The 18,818-nt window shown below is 36.5% G+C and overlaps 1 protein-coding gene and 1 long non-coding RNA gene across 2 annotated transcripts in view; one reads left to right on the plus strand and one right to left on the minus strand.

The window, feature by feature from the left end:
- Positions 1-18,818, plus strand: part of LOC129531652 (uncharacterized) — a 556,454-nt gene that overhangs the window by 150,955 nt on the left and 386,681 nt on the right. The gene's annotated exons all lie outside the window — the stretch shown is intronic.
- Positions 8,713-13,007, minus strand: RGS1 (regulator of G protein signaling 1). Its single transcript, XM_004028070.4, has 5 exons — positions 12,818-13,007; positions 12,375-12,455; positions 11,903-11,964; positions 10,353-10,516; positions 8,713-9,602 (listed from the first exon to the last, which is right to left on the minus strand). The coding sequence occupies exons 1-5, from the start codon at positions 12,952-12,954 to the stop codon at positions 9,417-9,419; spliced, it is 630 nt and encodes a 209-aa protein (XP_004028119.1). The 5' UTR covers positions 12,955-13,007; the 3' UTR covers positions 8,713-9,416.

Below are 18,818 nucleotides of genomic sequence, written 5' to 3' on the forward strand. Positions count from 1 at the left end.
CACAACTGTTACTCATTATCTTTCTCTTCTATTCCCCATTCCAGTTTCCTGTCACACTCAGCCAGGCTCTCTGCCTCCTTCTTCTTCTTAGGAAGAAGCATGATTTTACTTTTCTTCCTCTGCACATGGGAAGCCCCTCAAATGGGAACTCTGCCCCAGTCTAACATTACCTGCCACTGGATAGTGAGTTGGTCTAATTCTACATTAAATGAGCAAGCCCCTTTGACCCTTTCCCAATGCTGTGTTCTTTGACCTACATGTATCAGTAATATTTTGGCTTCCACCTTAATCTTTTAATTTTATTTCTCAAATAATGAGAACCTGGGTAAGAAGAAGGACATTATTCCATGGGAGACCATCCAAGACCACCCTTCTTCCATAAGGAATTAGGCTGCTGTAAATGTTTGCTAATGGTGTTGGTGATATTTAATGAGGCAAACACCTCTTCCAATTCTTCTTTCTAGCTGTAGACTGATCTGATTTTCAATTCAGTGGGCTTGGTTCTATCAGTGTTGAATCCTAACTCCACGTGGGAAGAATGTCTTACCATCTCTTGAATGATACACTGTTCCTATGTGTTCTGGAAGCTTCACAGAATGTTCAGGGAGTTTGCCCTCTTAGTGTTTGTCATACATTTTATTGCTCTCTCCTCTCCCTCAGACTCTGGACCTTCATCAAAGTACAATATGAGTATCAGGCATCAGCCATAATTAAAGTAGTATTTCTGCTAGCTCTGTCCAACTGTTTGTATGTCAAATTTGTGCATCACAAAACTTTCTCTTCATAGGATGAATTATTTCATAGGTAGCTATGTGGTCCTTTAGGGAAACTGGCTCTGTGAGTTCATGCCTCTATTTTTTCTGGTATGTACTAAATTCACACCTCCTGCCTGAATCCCAGGTAACCACAGGTATGCTTTTTAGAGCTGTACATTATATTTTCTTAGAATTCTGACTAATACTTGATGATTGTCCTATTTTAACCTCAAAGCATTTATGTCTGTATGGGATGTAGCCCTAAATTGAGTCAAAGCAAATGAATGGAAAATACATGTTGCGTGGCCAACTTGATTTCACGAAGTTTTTTTATCCGTTGTAAAATTTTCCATCACTTATTCTTTTCCTGCTTCTTGGCCCTCACCTCCCTTTTTCTTGTTGTTTTTGGCATTTTGTCTCCCAAGCTGTGCCTGAAATAAGCTTTTCACATATTGTTCTCATCTATAGCTTATATCTTCTCTTCCAGTCAGCTCTATCTCAAAGAACATCACAGGGTTAGAGAGATAACCTCTGTCTAATATGGGAACTAAGTAAGACTGCATTGTGACGGAGAAATTGCCCTGTTTTTTTTTTCCAGGATGGATCCATATCTCTTTAGAGATGAAATAAGGAACTATTTCTTTTTGAAAGAAATTTAAATTTGTATCAGTGTCTTTGTATTCATCAGGATAAAATTTCCTAGGGAGACTCTAACAAATAATTCCCACATCTCAATGGCTTTTATGATCACTCATAAAAATGCCAGTGTGAGATGCATGGCTTTTCTTGGTAATTCCTTCATGTGCCTTTGCAATGTCAAGTTCTTTTGCTTCCAGCAGTGCTCCTTCTAGAAGGAAGAGGGTGGAGAAGAGAGAACAATTAGGATGTCTTATCGCAAGGCCTAGAACTGGTGGCTAGCCTTTCTGCTATCCTTTCTCCTCACATTTCACCAAATAGAACTCAGTTTTATGGCTTTAATAATTCAAGGTAAAACATCAAGTTACAATTTGAGACAACATAGCAAATTTAAGGTAAAAGGGCTAATGGAAAATAAATATCCAGTCAAATATTAACTGTATAGAAACATCCATAGAAGTTTCTATATTTGCCATCTACTTTAACAAGGGCTGGGAAATGTAGTCTTCTTGGTGCCAGGGAGAGGGCCTAAGACTGGTGAACAGATAGACAGTCTCTACCACATCTCCTAAAACAAACAAAAAGAATAATTTTGGGACAATAACTATAGCTAAAGTAAAAAGATATGGATGTGAGAAAAGTAATATTAGTAATTAGTAGGACTGACTTATTCCAGCTCTTCTGGGCCCCAATAATACCAGAGTTTATATTTATTTGTGAGTTACAGAGAATGCAATTCATCCAATGTTCAAGAAGTTCACAAAATAATTTGGCATACTTTGAATTCAATCCACTGTGTTGTGTACCTCTTACTTCTCTGAAGCCATAAACTTCCTTCAGGACAGAACAAACTACTCTCTCCTCTGAGCTCTCATAACACATTTTTCCTGTTTGTCAAGGGAAGGCTGAGATAAACCCCAAGAATTCCATAGGAGCAGAAGGAGAAGGGGCAGGATGTTCATGGTTCTTCAGCTTTACGGCATCCCATGAGGAGGCAGGTGTAGCTTGCCCTCACTGCTCCCCAGTACCTCCCCTTGCTTTTTTAAATAGGATCTTTGGAAGGGAATAGACAGCATCCAGCTGATTTGGTGACAGCAGAGAGAGGGCTTGCAAGAGGAGAAAAACTTGATGTGACTTGATGCCCAGGGAGGTTGCATACAGTGCTGATATGCAAAGTGTCTCCCATTATAGGGAGGAAGAGCCACCAGTCCCATTTGACTTTTTCCTAGGGATCTGAAGAGAACCCCTAGGCAGATCATCTATCAGACAGTCTTATTTGTCTCTCCTTTATACCTCTTTTATAATGCTTATAGTCTATTTTACTATAATCCATTTGCATCCTTCTTCCCAAGAGCATAGTGAACTTATTTTTCCTTTATTATTTATCATTTCAGTGGGTCTAGCACCTAATGAGGCTTATGGCACATAGCAGGTGTCATTACTGATGAATATGTTATCAATTAATAATTAGACTCTTTTCCAGACTACTTTAGCACTTCTTACTACCCCCATAGAAAGTATAAATTGTAATCAATCTAGTCAAAATTATGCCAAAGAAACATTATAGGAAGTATCTTATTTAGCTCTTCCTATGGGAACGTGTTCTACGTATTACTTCTTCAGAGTGGGTCATTTGTCTCATTAACTGACAGATTTAAGAAAAAAGCACTAGACTTGGAGTACAATCTGTTTTTATCACTAATTCATGCTGAGGGTTACAAGGCAGGGGATAAAAGATGAAACCAGAGCAGAATGTGTTGATCTTACTGACTTAAACCAAGCCTACTGAATTTTTCACTTTCTAGGTTTGACTAGAATAGCAGTACATAGTTTAGGGGGATGGGAGAATATCTGAAATTTACATCATTCTGATTCTTTTTCTCTATGTAAAAATAAAGGATAAAAAAATCTTCACTCATTTTGAGGAGTTAAGGCAAAGATGATTGAACTGAAAAATGTGCCGAAAGAGTGACTGGCTACCTTAAGTCTTCAGTCCTATTTTTCTCTCTATTGACAAGAAGTGAGCACTACAATCATCCCATCAGTCACATAGACCCACCTCCCACAGGAGGAGGGAGAATTCCTGTCCCACTGTTGATTTCAACACAGGCCTCCACGCTGTCTACTGCTGTGGGTCACCATGATGGTTTTGTTTGTGTTTGACAGGTTTTTTTTGTTTTTGTTTTTTGGTTTTTTTTGCTCATCTCTTGGCCTGAATCCTAGATTTTGGTTTTGTTTCCTGTCTGTAAAAGGTGCTTTGACCTTGCAGCTATTACTTGCTGCAATTCTTTTGAGTTTCTTGATCCTTGTTTTTTGTTCTCAGCCTGGATTGTATCTTGCAAGCCTCTGCTTTTGTCCAAGTTAAAAGTGAGCTTTGAGAGAAAACATGTGGAATGTTTCGTATATATGGTAATTGGAATAAACCAATGTCTACTGAAAATACTGCATAATTTATTTTGCATGTGGAAACTCTTGAAAGTGTGTGCCTTAATCTTCCTCCAGTGCTACCACATTCTATTTCCAAGTTGTTTAATGAGCATTTGTAATGGAAGGACCTCATCGACAGTATGTTAGAGCAGAGGACATTGCTGTAATTTTGGGAGCTCAGCTGAGTCACCTCAAATGTATCCTAAATTCAAATTATTCGTCGAAGCAAATTGCTCACCGAGTATTGCCTATTCGCCCTGTCCTTCCCATTGCCTTGATTACTGCCCTATTTCAGGCTCAGATTCTCGTTTGCTGGGCTAAAAAACCAGCCTCATATTTGGGTTTCCTTCCTCAATTATGTCTTCTTTTGCAAGTGTCTTTCATAGTTAATCTAGAATTACCCTTTTTAAAACACAAATAAATCATCTCCCTTCCATGAAGAATCATGACATAATGGGGAGTCTTTGGAAAGATACAAACCTAGGTTCAAATCTTAGATCTGCCATTCACTAGTTATGTGTTGTTAGATACTTTTTTCCACTTGTTTCTGCATTTGTGGATCAATAAAATGAGCCTAACAATACTCACCTCAAAGAAGTTTAAAGTGGATTAAACAGATAACACACGTATCCAGCACAGTGCCTGCCCCATAGTAGATATTCAGAAACAATTAAGACTTTATTCTTTTGCTTAAAACGTCAGTGGTTACCTATCCTGTAAAAGATAAAAATTCACTCCTTTTGGAGTAGACTATATCTTCTCTCTGAATCTTCTCTAAACTACCTTTTTAGCTTTCCCTCTTATACTTTCTCTTTCCCTATATATTCCAGCCAAACTAAATAAATCACTATTGTTGAACACAGTATTTTTTTTCCTGATTTCCAGACTTTTTAAGACTATTCCCTGAATCTGGAATGTTCTCACCTTCTTTCTCCCCTGGTTGGGTTAGATTTGTTCTTCAAGATCCACCATAACATCCCTTCCCTATAAAAAAAGAGGAAGAAAAAAAGGACAAAAGAAACCAGCTACTATTATGACAAGTAAAAGTAAAAATGCAAGTTAAACACAGAACAAAAGCAAATCCAGTACTTTTCCTGGATGAACAAAGCCCGTGTCTATTATAATGTATTATTTGAATAGCTTTTTTACTAAAAAAAATCTTCCAGGAAGTCTTAGAGTTTTTATTTGAGAAGTGAGGAAGCTGGTTTTTCTTTCATTCGAGTGACATAGAGAGTGTTCATTTGAAATGCTCCCTAAAATATTTGAAGTGGTCATACTCAGCTAGGTGGCTCCTAGCTGACATCTGACCCTGCTTATGAGTTCGACAGGAGAGGGAGGGAAGAGGATGTAAACATTAAATTCTAAAACATAATAAACATGACCAACAAAGTTTTCTAAATTAAAACAATTTGCTTACAATACACTGTTTCTTCCTATGTAAATAAATCAGCTCCCTAATCCTGCAAGCTTGACTCCTTTCTCAATCGTCAAGGGTACCATATGGATCTTCCCTAAATGGGGGCAATATTCCAAATTAAGGCATGGTTCCCATAGGTTTCTAAATTTGGTTCTTTTAGACTTAGATTGACATCCCTGGCCTAATCTATCAGTTATGAAGTTATGGAAGTTTTATAGTAAGTCTATATAGCCAACTCTAAATTACAGCAAAATCCTTTTTGGATTAAAATTTCAATTTGAGAAGGTAAAATATTAAAAGTATGACAGTTCAGTCATTCAGATTATCAAATGAGATACATTAAGATGCTTCACCAATGCTTTTTCCTTTTCTTTTCTCTTCTCTTCTTCTCCTTCCCTTCCTCCTGTGCTCCCCTCCTCTCTCCCTCCCTCTTCCCATCTCCCTTTTCCTTTCCCTTTCTCCCTCTCTCTTTCTGTCTTTTCTTTTTGTCCTATTTTCATATTCAAAGTAAAGGAGCCACTGAGGAGTATATACCAAGTCAAATATTTACTGCAGAGAAACATCCATAGAAGGTTTTGTATTTTGTCTCTATTTTTGTAGGAAGGTTTCATTTAGTTTAGGCATGTAGTAAGATATAAAATTTTGTATTGGAATGATACAGCTTTAGCTTCAAGATACTGTTCTCAACAAAAAGGATAGAGTTATTTCTGTAGCTGACTGTTGATTTTTGTTTTATAGATGTTTTCATCCTAGTCTTGCAAAAATTCTATAGCTATATAAAATAATTTATATTGATGGCATTTTAAACCACCTTTTACTATATTTTTTCCCTCACAAATTTTAGTTTTTTTATTTTCAACAATAGATTGTCAAAGATTCCTACTAGTATAATACAGCCCATGTTTGCACACAGAAACAAAGAAACTTGAACTTCATTCCATGTAAGCTAAATGAGTAAATATGTAATTTTTATGAGACGCCATTACCCACATTTTCATCTTCATAGATTCATAGCTTTCTGGGATAGGCATATTTTAAAGTACTGCAAAATAAGCTTGAGAAAAGTAAATTTTAAAAACCATTTTTGGCTTTTATCCATGCTATTGTTTACTGCCATTGCTTTAGTATTACGAAAGAACATAGACTGTGAACTGAAAATCAGATTGTCCAGTTGGATCAAATTTTTTAAATAGTAGATATCACTAGCTCTAATTATATTCTGTGAATGATCTAATGAAACAGTCACATCATAACAAAAAGTGACAATAGGCCAGGCTTAGAGGCTAATGCCTGTAATCCCAGCATGTTGGGAGGCAGGTGGATCACTTGAGGTCAGGAGTTTGAGACCAGCCTGGCCAACATGGTGAAACCCCATCTCTACTAAAAATACAAAAATTAGCCAGGCGTGGTAGTGGGCGCCTGTAGTCCCAGCTACTTGGGAGGCTGAGACAGGAGAATCACTTGAACCCGGAAGGTGGAGGTTGCAGTGAGCTGAGATCACACCCTTACACTCCAGCCTGGGTGACAGAGTGAGACTCCATCTCCAAAAAAAAAAAGTGACAATAAAAATAAAATTATCTTTTCAAGTATTTTACATTATTTTGAATCTATGCAACCAGGATGACTTTTTTTTTTTTTTTTGGTCAAAATGAAGAGGCTGCTTGTTTTGATCTTCTGTCTAAAATCGGATGGTTTTTGGCATTTTGTCAAGAGAAGAACCAGAGCATTTATTGTATGACTGGTGAGTGTGTTAGACAGTTGCACTGCTTGCTCCTCACAGTCTTGAAGGCCTGGACTATAATTAATGTGACAGTTCTTGGAAACTACTTGGGAAGCTGAGGCAGGGGTATCACTTGAGCCTGGGAGGTTGAGGTTGCAGTGAGCCATGATCACGCCATTGTACTCCAGCCTAGGCAAACTTGTCTCAAAAACCAACACAAAACAAACAAAACCTTGAAGAATTGCTTTAATTTTGAAAACTGGAATGGGTTAGGAAAGGGCATTTTAGAGAGTAGAGCATAACCAAAGGCTGGAGATAGTGAAGGCTTGGAATTATATAAGATAAGGTGAATAATCCGGTGTGACTTCAAGGTAGGAAGGATACCCAGAGTTGAGTAATGAGAGTTATATCATGAAGGTTACACTGGGAGGGTTTTGAAGCCCAGAGGGAGACATGTATACTTCATTTTATATGTCATGGGAAATGGTGTGGCCAAATCTGTGTTTCAGAAGATGATGTTTGTAGCTGTTCAGAGGATAAATTAAATAAAAGACACTGGGAAGACAAAGAACATGTCATGTGAATTGGCAAACTATGAAAGCCTGTACTAGGATGGGGTAATAAAAAAGAGCAAGCGATGTTCTAACCACAGACACTGATTGTAGAAGAATTATTGGCAGAATTTGGTGATGGAATGAGTTGAGAGAGAGATGACTGATGATGATGATGCTTATTATCATTATTATTATTATCACTGGACTCCCAAGTTTCTCTTACTTAAAGCAGGAATAAAGCATAAAGTAGAACCAATTTAAACTCTGTCCCATGACAACTCAAGAATAATTCTGTTTGTACCTGATCTGCATATTGCCCCTTACCATTGCTGTGTGCCTGATGACTGGACCAGTCCATAGTGAGATTATCCATACATTAACCATATTTCATTGTGATATGTGAGTGACTGATTATTGAATAAAATATAAAGCACAGGTGCGCGGGGAGATAAGAGCTGTACAGGCTATTCAGGAATATGCATCATCTTGATGATTTTTCTTCTCTCTGTAGGTGAGCCCTACTTTGGAGTCTTTTTTCCTGCTTAGGTGACACTTCGGACTGTTGCAGACTTTAGTGATTCAGGAAATGCCTTCTGATCAGTGGGTGGCAGTGTTACATAGAGGAAGGAGAATAGGTTGTAGTAGGAAGACTTCTGGGCAATCCCTGCTAGTATGACTGTCCCTTAATTCCCAGGTTCTGAACTCTGGATTATAAAATCATCTTCAGAATCACTTGGGGCTTTCTTTTAAATATAGATTCCCATATGCTACCCTTTGGAGATTTGGTTCAGTCATTCTGGTATGGGACCCCAAAACAGGGATATGTGTGTGTTTTTTTAACATTCTAGATAATTTTGAGAGTTACCTAAAATTAAGAACTAGTGACTTAATCTTTCTGAGTCTCAGCTTTCATAGGATTGCTATGAATGTTAAATGAGAAAATATGTCTAGATTTTATGAACTTTAACTCACAGTAAAATATATGCTGTTAATTAGATTACTTCTTGAAATAAATTTTCTATCCCTTTTTAAAAGACTAATTTCTTATTGGACATGAGATCATATTATATTTGTTTGATTTTGTGCCTTGTGATAGCAGAGAGAAAAATTCTGAATTCTGTCCAAACTAATACATAAAATATAGTATTCACTATATTCACTAGATAATAGTTTTAGATATTAAAGAGATGGTAGAAAGAAGAATCTTAAATGAATTATTTATTTATTTTTAAAATCTGAGGAATAAATGCAAGTTTTTAAAAGTAGCAAGGACATGTAAACAGAAATTGCTTCTATATATTTTAATACAAAATCCACATTTATTATTAGCACCAATGATTTAACTTACAAATATATTCTGACTCCCTGGTTTTAAGAGCAATAGCTTAAGTTAAATACACAGTTCATCTCTTCCAAAGTCAAAAACAATAAAACAAAATAACACCGACAAGGAATAGTAGCAATGGCAATTTGAAAACATATACTTTAAGTTAATGGGACTTCAATAGCTCAGTACAAACTATATAATAATATGTAGCATAGATGTCAGTTGACCTTGATTCTTACAGTCTGTTGTAATCAGTTTCATAGACTTTAGTCACAGTTTCTGTGTAACTACAGTTACCTGGCCTTCCCAGTTCTGAGGGGCTTTCTAATACAGAGCTCCACTGTTTTTTATGACAGTACCACAGTATCTTCTTCCTTCTGCGGTCTCTCTGTTTTTGTCTTGCTTATGCTTCTTCAACTCTGCGCCTGGATAACTTTCATGTTAATCCATTCTGAGTCATTTGTTCTTCTTGGCCTGTCAAGACACCCAAAAAAGGCCAAGCTGTTCACCCAGGGAGCCATACTGGCACATTCCTTCTGAGCTTGATACTATCTGTTAATTCCCTTCAGCCAGGGACCAGTCACTTTAGGCTATTAGCCTGCAGGTCATTTAGAAGATTTAAGTAAATATCTGATTTGAGGAACCTGGGATAAGAGTCCTTTTCCATAAGAGTATATATGACTTTTTGTGCTTCATCAAAACACGTGGGGGTTGGTGCTTTAATCTTCTTGGCTGTAGATTCTCGAGTGCGGAAGTCAATATTGATCTAAAAAAGAAAACCTTGTTAGCTAATATATACTTTTATTTACTGCAAATTTTATGATGTTACTGTTTTTTGAAACACCTCAGAAAGTAATTTTAAGGCCTCATTTAAATCAACTCAAATATCTCTTAAATGCCTTTGTAAAATCAGCTCTATACTAGGTGTGAAGGAGATAAGAAATATTACAAAAATGTCTTTGTTCCAAATTTCCTCATAGTATAGTTGGGAGAGGCAAAAGAAGCAGACATGAAAAATTTAAGTATCCACATAAGATGATCCATGTATCACAAAGAGTGATGTAGGCATTTAAGATTTACAGGAGAATAAGGCTCTTTTTGTTGATATTTTCTGCTTGGACCAAGAATATTTATCTGGTATTACTGTTAATTGGAAATACTTTTGCTGCTGCAATTGTATACATTACGCTAATCTGCATTTCTTATCCAAAACAAGAGCACTCATTAAGGACTCCCTGACGTGCAGTTCTGGTCAGTAACAATACCCTTAACCCTTCCCTCACCCTCATCATGGCAGCTGGTTTTGTAAAATCAATCTCTTCATTCTACTGTCCTGAAACCCTCACCAATATAGAAAATTAGATTCTCATTGCACTGAACTATATTTATATACCTAAGTATGTAGAAGTAAAATTATATACCCCAAAAGGATTTTATCTTGTTGTATATATTAAATGTTATTTCTGCATATAGGGTCTTTTATGGAGAAACTGATGATGCTAAGCTTAATACTCACTTGTTTAGCAGCATCTGAATGCACAAATGCCTTATATATCTCTTCTGCTTTACAGGGCAAAAGATCAGACTCCGTTTTCTTATAGTCTTCACAAGCCAGCCAGAACTCAATATTCTCCTCACTGAATTCAGACTTTAGGAAACTTCCAAAGACATTTTGACCAGCTAAAAAGAAACGAGGGGTGGGTGGGGAGATAATTAAATTAAATGAACCAACAAATGAATAATTTGAAGAAGAAATTTGTAAGAAAAATACAATTGCTTCCTATTCATAAAAAGGTAAGAGACAGCTACTGCTGAAATAGCTGTGTTATAGATTGTAGAGATGAGAAGTCATTTGAAATTTCTTCATTCATAGAAGAGGAATCTGGGGCCAGACAAACTCATTTACAGTCACAGTGCTACTTGATGGTGGCTACCAAACTGTTTTGCTTCTATCCGCTGTTTGAATTGAAATTCTGCTCCACTGAATATAAAACCATCTTTTATATATGCCAAATCTTAGCCAGAGTAGAGAGTATTTTAGGGAAGCAAACACTGACAAAAGGCATTAACATTACAATAATTAGTAAATATAATTTCCCCATCTAATTTATATTAGCCAGAAAATGTTAGGCCTATATATGATCTGTAGGCCTGATGTACTAATTATGTTTGCTAGCATTCACTGAGACTTTTATATGGCACCATTTATGGTCCATATCTATACCATTTATTTGTTTAGCTGAATTATAAACAAAGTCAGCTGAGCTAGAGTGGACAATGTGATTCCCAAGTAAAGCTCCTTAGGGTGTCTGTGGGGAGAAAAGAATAATCTCACTCTTTAGAGATAGAGACCACACTGCTCATCTACACCTCTGAAAAAGGTCCTAATCTCAGTAGAATTGTAATGCCCAAGACAAGGGGATGGCAAGCTGATTTCATTCTTTACCTTCTCTCATCAGAAAATCTCCACAAGACTATATGTGCTTAAAAATCCTTCTATCATATTTATGTCATAAAAACTATCATGTTATAATAATGCAATTATTTATGTTATGTATCTCAACCACCTTCAAGGCAGTAAGAGACTGTCTTTGATTTTGAATGCTTGGTACCTCTACAATGTCCTCTACATAAGGGTGAGATGAATGATGAATGTATGAAAGATAATTTAATTAATTGAATGAATGAATCATACTTGTTACATCCAAGTGTAGAAAAATACATTCTTTAGGCAGATTTCAAAATGGCAATGTACATATTAAAATATTTGGCTTACTTTTAAAATTTTTACATATCAGAATCCCAGCACAATGTTTAATTTTATCTCCATAATGATCTATGAAAATACCTAATTGTCTTGGCAAATTTGTCTAAAAGTAGTTGGCAGAATTGAGTGCTAAGTCAGCATTATTAAGAGGCATACTACGCTGAAGTTATCAGTAACTACAGACAAACTAGAATACAGCCTTTTGCATACTATCCTACCCAGAATACTATATTTAGTGAAGCCATTCAATTTTTTAGAGTATTTAGCTGAACCCAGAAACATTCAATAGTTATACTTACTTTGGTTGGCAAGAAGTTTTTCCAGAGATTGAGACCATTGCATTACTTCAGCAGCAGAAAGTCTGCAGGGGACAAAATGTACATACATTAGTCAATTTTTAAAATGTAAGCACAAATGAAATAAGAATGGCTGTTACACTTTGATAATTTCACAAACTAAAACTGTAGTTCTAATAAATATTTTAAAATTTATTCACAAAATGCAAAACTTCCCTTAGAGTTACTATAGTTATGAAAAAAACCCCTGCCAATAAAAATGGAAAAAAATCCAAATAGATAAAGTCCAATATGTGTGTGCACACATTTGTATTCAATTTACATTTGTACTGATACAGTCTAATTTTATTTGGCATGTTACTTAAAGGAAATGAAGTCTACTGTGCGCAGTATTTATCCCTTGCTGGGATATAGAGATAATGCATAGGCTTCTCTTGTAAATGATAATGATAGTTTAGTGTATTAGTGTACTTACACATCCTTGGACTTGGAAGATTTCATTCCAGATTCCAGATGTGGGATCATAGATCTCAGGTATGCTTTCATATCCATTCCACTACAAAAGACATAAAAGTGAATATTCATATTTCTTCAGAAATCATTTTATTTGTAAAAAGACATAGAATAAATTTCTCTAAGGAATAAGGCAATACTAAAAATGGTTGATACAACATTTTGCTATCTTCGGATAGAACCCATTTTTATGAGCCCGTGTAGAGAAAAACTCCTACCCAATTTAATGCCATATCAAGATTTATTTTTAATACAGCTGAATATTACTTATTACTCACAACAGGCAATTAACTCCTCTGATCTGGCTAAACTAAATGCTCACATTCTCTTCCATTCATTCTCAATCCTTCTACCATTAAAGATAACTTGTTAAAATTCACAAAGTGAGACTCTGAACAAACTTACAAAGTCTTTGGCCTCCTTTTTTGCATTTTGTCGTCTAGAAGTGAATGAGTGGTTCCTTTCAATTCCTTTGGGTTAGCAGAGAAGAACATTCCTGGCATTTTGTCTAACTTTGGAGTGGAGATGGCTGCTGCGCGCATGGTGCTCTTAGCAAATATGCGCTAGTCAACGTCTCTGCTGCTTTATATAGTAGAATGCAGACAGGCACTTGCTGTTTAAAGGAGTCTGTTTATCAAGTGATGTTACCACAGACACTGGAAGTTCCCCCTTTCTTGGTGTGCTGTGACGTGTATCTTGAAAAAAAAAAAGCATACAGTGGTGTCTTGTGGTCGAAACTTAACCAAACGAGAACAGGTCACTTGATTAGAAAGAAAGAAAATTAAACATACAGAGGTACACACACGTATGTCACATGTCTAAAGCGTTAACAGCATCAGTCTTTGGTTCTGGAGGATGTTTGTTTATTTTAAAAAAGTTGCATGTTTCAATAAACTGTTTCATTTGGCGTATTAATTTATCATATAGAAACTCACATAGAAATTCATCACATAGAGTTGTATCTTACTCCATGCTTTGGATAGTCCTTGACTGTAAAATTCATCTGATCAAAATATTTTAAGAGTTCTCTTCTTTTCTGCAGGAAGGAGTGCAAAGTAAACAAATAATTTTTGTTTAATTATTTTGCACATATCTGATAGGAGGGAAAGTTATAAGAGGCTATCTTCACATTTTCCCACTCCAATTCTCATCCCTTATTTCCACGGCAGGAAATTTCCATGTTAATATTTTCCAAGGTGTGTGCTAGACATCGACTGGCAATACATAGGATGATTTTAAGGGGTGCATGGTTTTTAATATTATTTTCATATTTATTAAGAATATAACTAGTATATCAAACTTTGATTTTTGCATATTTTGCATATAAGGAAAAAATAAAGTTTAATTAAAACCAATCATAAATAAATAAATGTTTAATTGTATACAAATATGACATAATTTGTAAACATACTGATACCAAGGTCACAGTATCAGAGGAAAAACTGCTCAAGGTAAAATAAAAGTCTATTTGGATAGACCAATAATGTGTACTTCTTAGGTAATGATCTTTCACATTTTGGCAGTATCTCTGGAGAGATAACAGTTTTAGCTTTAATTGAGATTAAAGTTTAAAACACAAACAAAACTCAAGGAACTAGATGAGTAATCATTTGTAAGGATAGAGAAGTTAGTAAAATATAAGCTTTCAAAAGTTTATATAACAAGTGTGGCTTATTTATAGAGTACCGAGTTTAACTTAAGCCTCCTTGGATTTTACCCCTGAAAGGACAATACTTTCCTTTAAAAGGACAAAAAAGCATTTACTTAGTGAAGCTTCTGATGGTATTAGGTAAAGCTGATAAAAGGGAGGGGAGTATTAATTTTTCTGTTCTGGTTCTATCGTCAGGATAAAGAATATTTGAAGAAAGCACATTTACAATATTATAAAATTCACTTATACACAGTCATTAACTTCACTATAATGAGCTCATTATATTGTATGTAACAAGCATCATTTTATGTTGGGAAGATAACATAAGGCATTAAGAAAGATAACTGGTGAGATGAGCTGGCCACTTTGGAAGTGACCCTAATGAAACCGATGAAGCTCAAAGACAGATGACATAAAGGCATTTGGTTGTATACTTCCTGTGGTTCAGTCCATACTTAATTTCCTGTTAAAATCTTCAACATTGCTCATGTTTGTTGATCTAGTATCCTCTCACTCCTCTAGATAATTGTGAGTAAGTTATGTTAGAGTAAAATGATTTAAAAATTATTTTTGACAGCCCACTAGTATTATCATCCAAATCTACTGACAGTTTCCAAAGAACAAGAGCAGCAGCAAAAGTTATGTGGCCAAGTAAGTTTGGGAAATGTTGGGCTCCTAACTTGTTAAAGAACTAAACCCTCTTTAGATAGGGAAAATAGTTTCTTGAAATAATGTGTTTTTTTGACACTATGTTAAGAAACTCTGGTCTGAGATCAAAATAAGTTTCTGCCTGTAGTGTATTTAGGAACTGCTCTGATGCTCCCAACATTTTGCTACCCCTATACCAATATACATTTTGAAGCGCAAGCATTTACAACTGCATGCTTCCACACTTGAATAGAAATATAAACTCTTGAAAGAAGGAGTCCTTTCAAAATTCCTGTATCACAATTGGCTGATGAGGTCACCTTAGTCATGCAATAAAGCAGCTGCTCTCTCAGAGGCTGTTTGCTCATCCATCCAAAGTCTGTGTGTTCCAGAACAAGGCAAATTTGGTCAAGTTGCATCAGCAAGTGCTGACAAGTGCATGGCAGGGCATTGAAAGTTCCCTATTAATTTTAAAGAGAGTGCCACTATCTGGCCCCTGTTTGTAAACTTCACTAAGAAAAGATAAACTGTCAAATTGTAACTTTATTGAATCAATGACTTTGGTTGAAATAGTAGAGGATTTCAAAAACGTCAGTAGAAGAAACAGTGGGTCTCACGATCTGGGTTTCAGTTTTCCCTCTTTGAAACTGTGCTAAAACATCTAGGTTGGAGTTTCTAGGAAAAGGAATACTTCATGTAGTCTTAGTGTTATCTTTTTTTTTAAAGAAAAATTAATGGACTTCATTTTTAGGGAAGTTTTAGGTTTACAGTAAAATTGAGTGGAAAGTACAGAGTTCCCACAACTCCCCACCTTTCACCTTGCCTCCAGCTCCACCACCAGCACCATCCCTCGTTAATGTGAAATATTTGTTACAAGTGATGAACCTACAGCGACACAGCATTATCATCTAAAATCTATAGTTTACATTGGAGTTCACTCTTGGTGCTGTACATTCCATGAGTTTGACAAATGTATCATGATATGTATCCACCATTATAGTACCATATAGAATACTTTTCCTTCCCTAAAAATCCCAGTGTTATATTTTAAAATGCCTGGGAGATTGGTTCAGTGAGACATTTCAGATTATGGCTGTTGATATTGATAGGAAAAATAAGGAAAATTTTAATCTTTGCTGAGCTGATTTGAATGGAAACATTTGGTTTCAATTACTCCAATTACTGGAATACTAATAGGGAGTGCTTTCCTTAAACCTGATGTTGTTTGAACTTTTAAAATGTTGCTAAAATCTTATTGTGGATATTAGAATTGTGAGACAAGGGGTAATGATGAGTATAATATTCTATTTTAAAATAAAAATGTATCCATACTGGAAAAGTCAGTGACGTGGAAAGATAGCTTGATCCATTGAAACAAAATGTTTCGATTCAACAAACTTTAATTGCATCCCTACGGTGTATCACACATAAAGTACTGCAGATACAAAGATGAATGAATCTCTGTCTTAAGGGGTTCACTGTGTAGTGGGGCTGACAGATGTTTGTGAGAGGTGCCATCAGAGAGGAATGTACAGAGAAAAGAACACAGAGGAGTAATTACCTCTGGAAGTATGAGAAAGGAAGCAAAGTACTGCTGTCTTTACTGTAAAATCAACATGTATCTATTCTTTGCTTGTTTCTGCATTTGTGTTTAGCATCCCTTGGAAAGTTCAAATGGCTGCAGTGGAGAAACTGGTCTCTAGCAAGAGACCAGTTTTATGTTGAAGGATCATGGAAAAATGGATCCCATACATACTCACAAAGATTTGCAAACTTTCAAAAGGACTCTGAATGACTTTGCTGAATTAGCATAACCACTCAGAGCTTCCTTGGTCTTCAAGGTTTATAGATAAGGCTACTAAAAGTGTTTCAGCTAAATTTCATAGAGTTTATTTGAAAATTTGAAAAAGCTGCAACAAAAGTGAGTTTAGAAGGATTTTTCTCTGTATGTGTATAGAGGGTTGGTGAAAACTTTATATCGTGTGAATGAAAAGATTAAACATTTTAGACTTGCTTATGATTTTGTTGTGAAGAAATATGATGGGTTTTAATAAGAGCAAATATATGCAACACACTAAACTTCAATGATCTCAGTAAGTGCAACTGAGCAAGATAAGAATCTAGTTTCTTTTTCTCACTCTGCTGTAATCTTTCAGTCAACACTGACTGCCTCCTTTCTATAATTTGAGAATTTACAAGAAAATAGTATGTGGGACCTTCAGTGAACTGAGCTTATGTGATTTAATAAGCCTCATTCACCCTAAATCTAATTTTACCAGTTAAGTTCTTGATAATAGGCCCGTGTTCCAAGACATTCTTGAAAGCACTGAGGAAATCTTTTGATAATATTATCTCTGGTATACTTATTCCATATTGGATTTATTTTCATTTAATATTACACTATCACTTATAGTCCTTTCAACAAGAGAGAGTAGTTATGTCTGACTCTAGACTGTGCTTTGCAAATAAAATTTCATAAGTATGGAAGGAGGTGCCTTATTCCCAAACCCAAATAAATGGAGAGCTATGCTAAATGAACACTGACACATTATTTGGAGTTGGGATAGAATGTTCTGTTACATAACGATGACATAAATGCAAAAATGATGGAGGTGCTCAAATATCTGCATGTAGAGGATTTGGAAAGGAAGGTGATATAGTTTGGATTTGTGTTCTCTCTAAATTTCATGTTGAATTGTAATTCCCAATGTTTGAGATGGGGCCTGGTGGGAGGTGATTGGATCGTGGGGGAGAATCCCTCATAGCTTGGTGCTGTCTTCACAATGGTGAGTAAGTTCTCTCGAGACCTGATTGTTTAAAAGAGTGTGGCCCCTGTCCCCTACAACTATCTCTCTTGCTCCTGCCATGTGAGACACCTGTTCCCCCTTCATCTTCTGCCATGATTGGAAGCTTCCTGAGACCTCCCCAGAAGCAGATGCCAGCTCTATGCTTCTTGTGCAAGCTACAGAACCGTGAGACAATGAAACCACTTTTCTTTAAATAAATTACTTAGTCTTAGGTATTTCTTTATAGCAATACAAGAATGGCCTAGTACAGAAAATTGGTACTGAGGAGGGGGGAACTGTTATAAAGTTACTTGAAATGTGGAAGCAGCTTTGGAACTGGGTAACAAGCAGAGGTTGGAAGAGTTTGGAGGGCTCAGAAAAAGACGAGAAGATGATGGAAAATTTAGAATTTATTAAAGACTGGTTAAATGGTCATGATCAAAATGCTGATAGTGATATGGACAATGAAGTCCAGGCTGAGGAGGTCTCAGATGGCAATGAGGATCTTACCGGAAACTGGAGCCAAGGTCATGCATGTTATGCCTTAGCAAAGAGTCTGGCCACACTGTGCCCCTGCCCTAGGGACCTGTGGTAGTTTGAATTTCAGAGTGATGATTTAGAGTATCTGGCAGAAGAAATTTCTAAGCAGCAAAGTGTTCAAGATGGGGCCTGGCTGCTTCTAACAACCTACACTTATATGTAAAAGCAAAGAAATGACTTAAAGTTGGAAGTTCTATTTAAAAGGGAAGCAGAGAAAAAAAGTTTGGAAAATTTCCAGCCTAGCCATGTGATAGGGAATGAAAAAGCTTTTGTGGGAGAGGAATTCAAGCAAGCTGTGGAGCAACCATTTACTAGAGATACTTGGAAAAGGGAGCCAAGTGCTAATATCCCAGACAATGGGGGAAAGGCCTCAAAGGCATTTCGAGGGCTTCAGGGCAGTCCCTCCCATCATAGGCCTAGAAGCCTAGGAGAATGGTTTTGTGGGTGTGGCCAAGGGCTCCACTGCTAGGTACAGCCTCAGGACACTGCTGTCTGCATCCTGGTAGCTCTGGCTCCAGACTCAGCTCAAAGGGTCTCAGATACAGCTAGGGCTGCTGCCTCAGAAGATGCAAGCTATAAAACTTGGGAGCTTCCATGTGTTGTTAAGCTTGTAGGCACAGAGAGTGCAAGAGTGAATGAGGCTTGGCAGCCTCCACCTAGATTTCAGAGGGTGTGCAAGAAAGCCTGGGTAGCCAGGCAGAAGCCTGCTTCAGGGGCAGAGTCCTCACAGAGAACCTCTACTAGGGCAATGTGGAGAGAAAATGTGGCTTTGGAGCCCCCA

The sequence above is a fragment of the Gorilla gorilla genome, chromosome 1 (genome assembly GCF_029281585.2).
Source record: "Gorilla gorilla gorilla isolate KB3781 chromosome 1, NHGRI_mGorGor1-v2.1_pri, whole genome shotgun sequence".
NCBI classification, from domain to species: Eukaryota; Metazoa; Chordata; class Mammalia; order Primates; family Hominidae; genus Gorilla; species Gorilla gorilla.